Source organism: Euphorbia lathyris, chromosome 8 (genome assembly GCF_963576675.1).
Source record: "Euphorbia lathyris chromosome 8, ddEupLath1.1, whole genome shotgun sequence".
Classification (NCBI taxonomy): domain Eukaryota; kingdom Viridiplantae; phylum Streptophyta; class Magnoliopsida; order Malpighiales; family Euphorbiaceae; genus Euphorbia; species Euphorbia lathyris.
The window spans coordinates 72,771,246-72,776,341 of NC_088917.1; the positions used below are offsets into that span (position 1 = coordinate 72,771,246).

At 36.7% G+C, this 5,096-nt stretch overlaps 1 protein-coding gene across 1 annotated transcript; it reads left to right on the top strand.

Moving 5' to 3' along the window:
- Positions 1-1,740: 1,740 nt before the first annotated feature.
- On the top strand, positions 1,741-5,096 carry LOC136203779 (uncharacterized). The gene is made up of 5 exons (XM_065995008.1): positions 1,741-1,898; positions 1,981-2,030; positions 2,229-2,355; positions 3,604-3,708; positions 4,282-5,096. The coding sequence occupies exons 1-5, from the start codon at positions 1,802-1,804 to the stop codon at positions 4,902-4,904; spliced, it is 1,002 nt and encodes a 333-aa protein (XP_065851080.1). The 5' UTR covers positions 1,741-1,801; the 3' UTR covers positions 4,905-5,096.

Here is a 5,096-nt window from a genome sequence, read left to right on the forward strand (position 1 = left end):
CGGTCGGCAATCCAAGCGCAAGTCCAGTCGGCAATCCAAGTGCAAGTCCGTTTCCGATTACAAAAAGGAAAAAAAAATCAAAGTCTATATATTCAGATTTCAGTTTTCCAAAAGTAAATTAAGATTTCAGTTTTTCAAAAGTAAATTAAGATTTTCAGTTTTCAAAAGTAAATTAAGATTTTCAATGGAGGAAAAACCAGTAATCATACGACAAGTTTGGGCAGAAAATCTTGAATTCGAATTTTCACTAATCGAAGATGCAATTCCTCTCCATCCTCTAGTTTCTTTGGATACTGAATTTCCAGGTACGATTTTCAAATCGGATCGCACCTGTTCATCCTCTCTCATTACGTCTACTGGCTCATGAAACTCAACCTTGATGTCTTGAAAATCGTTCAACTCGGTCTCACTCTATCGGATCCTGCCGGAAACCTCCCAAGTTTCGGCACAGAATCATCCTACATATGGCAGTTCAACTTCAGAGATTTTGAGATCGACCACAATCCCTGCGATGAAGAGTCAATCAAGCTGCTAAAGAAACAAGGGATCGACTTCAACAAGAACAGAGAAAAAGGAATTGATTCTCGGGTTTTTGGTGCGAGGTGGCTTTGGAGTTCAGTGATGAATCACTATAAATCTTCATCGACATGGATAACGTTTCACGGGGGTTATGATATAGGCTTATTGATCAAAATTTTAAATGGAGGAAACTTACCGTCTCGGCTGGAGTGGTTTCTCAAATTGGTGGAGTTTTACTTCGGATATCACGTTTATGATATGAAATACATGAGCTATAATCATGGTTTACACGGCGGATTGGAAAAATTAGCGAACAATATGGGTGTTTATCGAGTTTGTGGAAATAGCCATGAAGCCGGTTCAGACAGCTTATTAACTCTTCACACATTCATACGATTTGTGCATCTTTATCTTCATCATATCAACTTCAATGTTTCCCGGGGAATGTTGTATGGACTTTGCTTCAAGACAGTTTTTCCACATCTTTTACCGATAAAAGTATATGCCAACACCTATGCGACTTTCCCTTTACTACAATCGACTACTTGATTTCAAGTCCGATAGTTTTACGACTCAGTTTGGTTTACTTGTAGTTGCGGTTTAATGTTGTTGTAAAAGCTAGTCTCTTATTTTGAAAAATATTACTTTTTTTTTAGTTCACTAATCAAATACCTCAAGTTGAATATAACCTTTATTATTATTTTATAATTTTTTTACTATCAAAGTATTAAATTTCATGTGTTTCTCAAACTAAAACTAAAGATTAGAATATTATCTCTAAAAAAAAGTGAATTTATAATTCATATATAATTAATTAGTAAATTTGTATATAATTTCTAAATGTATTAATCTAATTATGTGGTTTGCTCCAAAAACAATAAGACAAAAATCCTAACACCATTAATTGATGACATAAAAATGAGCAAATTTTGTAAATAAAATAATATTTCATAAAACAATTAATTTTTATATATATTATGATGGCTGGTAAAACTACATTAAATGTAGTTAATTTAGTAAAATACAATAAAGTTAGAAGTAGGATTAATAATAAAGTTAATTTAGTTATGACCAACGATATATTTAACCCCACTTTGAAACACAAAAACAAAACCAAATTCTGGTGAGAACCAAGTTGACACGTGGGAAAGGACAAGGACGTACACGAGGGAATGACGTCAGCTAATGGCGACACTGCCACTCTTCTCAACTGATATAAAGAAACAAAGCCCAATCATGATCGCAATCCAACACTGTTTTAATTATTTTCTTAAACCTATATATGGCGGATCTCTTCGAGCTCAACAATGGCTCCATGCTTGTCAAGATCTCTAATCTTGGCTGCACCATTACCTCCTTGTCCATCCCTGACAAAAGTGGTAAGACTTATTTTCAATTCAATTTTAATTAACTGCTTCAAATTGTAATGATTTCTGGGTTTTTGCTTGTTTGATCTTAAAGGGAATTTAGCCGATGTTGTTCTTGGGTTCGATTCTCTGGAGCCATATCTGGTAATTCTCTTCAATTTTTGTTCAATTTCATGTCCCAATTCAACTGATAATTGAGCCAATTGATTTTTCTGATCGATCATGTTATTGTGAATTTGTGAATTTATAATCTGTAGATGCATAAAAAATTTTCCCCCTTGGGTTATTGGTTAGCCGTTTTTCGTGCCTTAATCCTGTTTGATTAAATGTCAATGTGAGCAGAAAGGAGCTGCACCTTATTTTGGGTGCATTGTGGGTCGGGTTGCAAACCGGATCAGAAATGGAAAGTTTAGTCTTAATGGTGTTGACTACAGTTTGCCCATTAACAAGCCTCCAAACAGTCTTCATGGTGAGTGATCATCAAAATGTTCAACCCTTTCTAATCTTGTTAATGCTGCTAGTTGCATCTTGTTTGAAATTTTATTACATTGGTATAAATAATCCTGCAGGAATGAGCTTCTTGTTTTAATTTTGGAACAATTATTTGGATGACTTCCTTCTTTACTTCATAGCTTAATGATTCAAGTTATAAGAAACCATAGTTGGAAGTTTGTTTTTGCTTGTTTCTTCAGTTTTTCATTTCTTTTTGCTTAATGAAATCACCGGTTTTGAAAATAAACAGTGTTAAGTATCCCACATAGGGTTGCAAACATCCGGGACGGGGAATCCTCGATTAGAATCCACATAGGGAGGGCACGGATGGGGATTGTTTTGTTTCTCGCAAGCGGGGACGGGATAGGTATCCCTGCCCTGTGGGGATCCTGTGCCCATCCCCGATATGCCCCTACGGGGATCCCCACAGATTTTCTGATTAATTCCCCGTTTAAACATTTATTTTTTATTTTTTTATGATTTTTTAAAATTATTAGGTTAGTTCAATTTTATTCTTTCTTTCCGCCAGTTGACTCAAACTCAATTTTATTTTTTTGTGGCTATACTATGTAAAATGCCAAGAAAACAAAATGAAACGGGCAGCAGGGACAAAATTTTCCCCGTTTAGGATTCAGGGATGGGGATAGGGAATTCCCGATAGGTTGGAGAGTAGGGATGGGAAATGTAATCTCCGCCCCATTTACATCCCTAATCCCACACTAGCTAGCAATAAAGGCAATCTGTTATTTATAAGTGAGAGTCAATCCTATCCCTTTGAGGTATTTTTGGGGATGAATTCGCGGTATATTTACATGGTATCAAAGCCTCCTAGTTCAACTTTTACAATTCATTTTATTTGTCAACATGCTCGGCGAACTTATAATAAATCTAATATGGTTATTTGTTTGAAAAATGAAAATAGAAGTCATGTACGTTTTTTTTTCCGTCACGAAGAAAGCCACGTCACTTGTTTTCTGGATAAAACATCTGAATCAAAACATCTGTTCCGCTGATGACTCTTTCTTACGTAGTTTGAAGAAGTTTTCTTTTGCATTTTTACAAAATTTACATATACTGATACAATTTCTGTTTCACGTATTAACATTTTTGTAGCTCTTAAGAGTTTCGTAGATAATATTCTTGCAATTGATCTACATTTCAGATTAAATGCTCATATGAACATTGTTCTTCTGTGAATTTCAATTCTGTTTCTTTTGCTGATTAGGTGGGCATAAAGGTTTTGATAAGGTGATATGGGATGTAGTAGAACAAAAGAAAGGAGACAATCCATCAATTACCTTCAAATATCAGAGTCATGATGGAGAAGAAGGTACCCCTCTCCTTCTCTCTTCCCGCTTTTTTATAGGAGAAAGCGAAAATTTAGTTGCTGAACTTGACACAAAATGCCATTTTGTCTCTTGTACTTATATATATCCATTGACGGATCCATGATTCAATGAGAGGGGGTGCTTATCGTGATTTATGGGTGCTAAATTGATGTTTTTAAGTGTTCTTACATAAAAAATTAAAGTCCGGTTCACAGTTTCCATAGAATTTCCGGCATTTTCGGGCGACTAGTGGGTGCTGAAGCCCCTAACCCCTCCCCCCCTTCTGAATCCGTCCCTGTATATATAATTAACTGAAATTTGGCACTTGAATGATTATGATAGCAGTATATCGCACGTGCTGGCACGAGGTCAAACTATTTTCGCCTATTGTGTAATGCTGCTTGTAATGCTACAAATGAAACCTGCTGATCATCAAATTAACAAAAAAACTTAAAATATATAGGCTTAATGTACCAAAATTGAAGTACAGGTACCAAACCGTAAATTGTGCCAATTACAAGGGCTAAATATTAATTTTTGATCTTTCTGATCTTTCCTGTTTCTTCCTGTAATAGGTTACCCTGGTGATCTTTCTGTTTCTGCAACTTATACACTTACTTCAAGCACCACTTTACGGCTCGACATGGAAGCTGTGCCCAAGGACAAAGCTACTCCAGTCAGCTTAGCTCAGCATACATACTGGAACTTAGCCGGTCACAACTCGGGAAGCATACTCGACCATTCCATCCAAATATGGGGAACTCAAATTACGCCAGTAGACGAGAACACTGTACCAACAGGTGAACTCATGCCTGTTAAAGGCACTCCGTTCGATTTCACTTCCGAGAAAGTGATTGGTGCTTCGATTCACGAAGTTGGTTTAGGATATGATCACAACTACGTGCTCGACTCCGGGGAAGAGAAAGAGGGTCTAAAACGTGCCGCAAGACTCAAGGATCCATCAAGCTCAAGAGTCCTGAACTTGTGGACCAATGCTCCTGGGATGCAGTTCTACACGGCAAATTATGTGAATGGTGTCGTTGGTAAAGGAGGTGCGACGTACGGAAAGCAATCTGCTGCTTGTTTGGAAACGCAGGGATTCCCGAATGCTGTGAACCAGCCGAATTTTCCGTCAGTGATTGTTCAACCTGGTGAGACATACACTCACACTATGTTGTATGAGTTTTCAGTTGAATGAGGAGACGCTTAGTTCTGATTTTGCGGATTCAGAATTGAATTTAGCGTCGAATTTTTCGGGCTGGTGATTTACAGCACCTTGAGTAATAAAATTTGACTTGGGCATGATCTTTGTGAAGCTATTATTGTAATTATGTATATGATTGCCTGAATTGAGCCATTAAGCTATAGAAAATAAGACTTTTCACTGTAA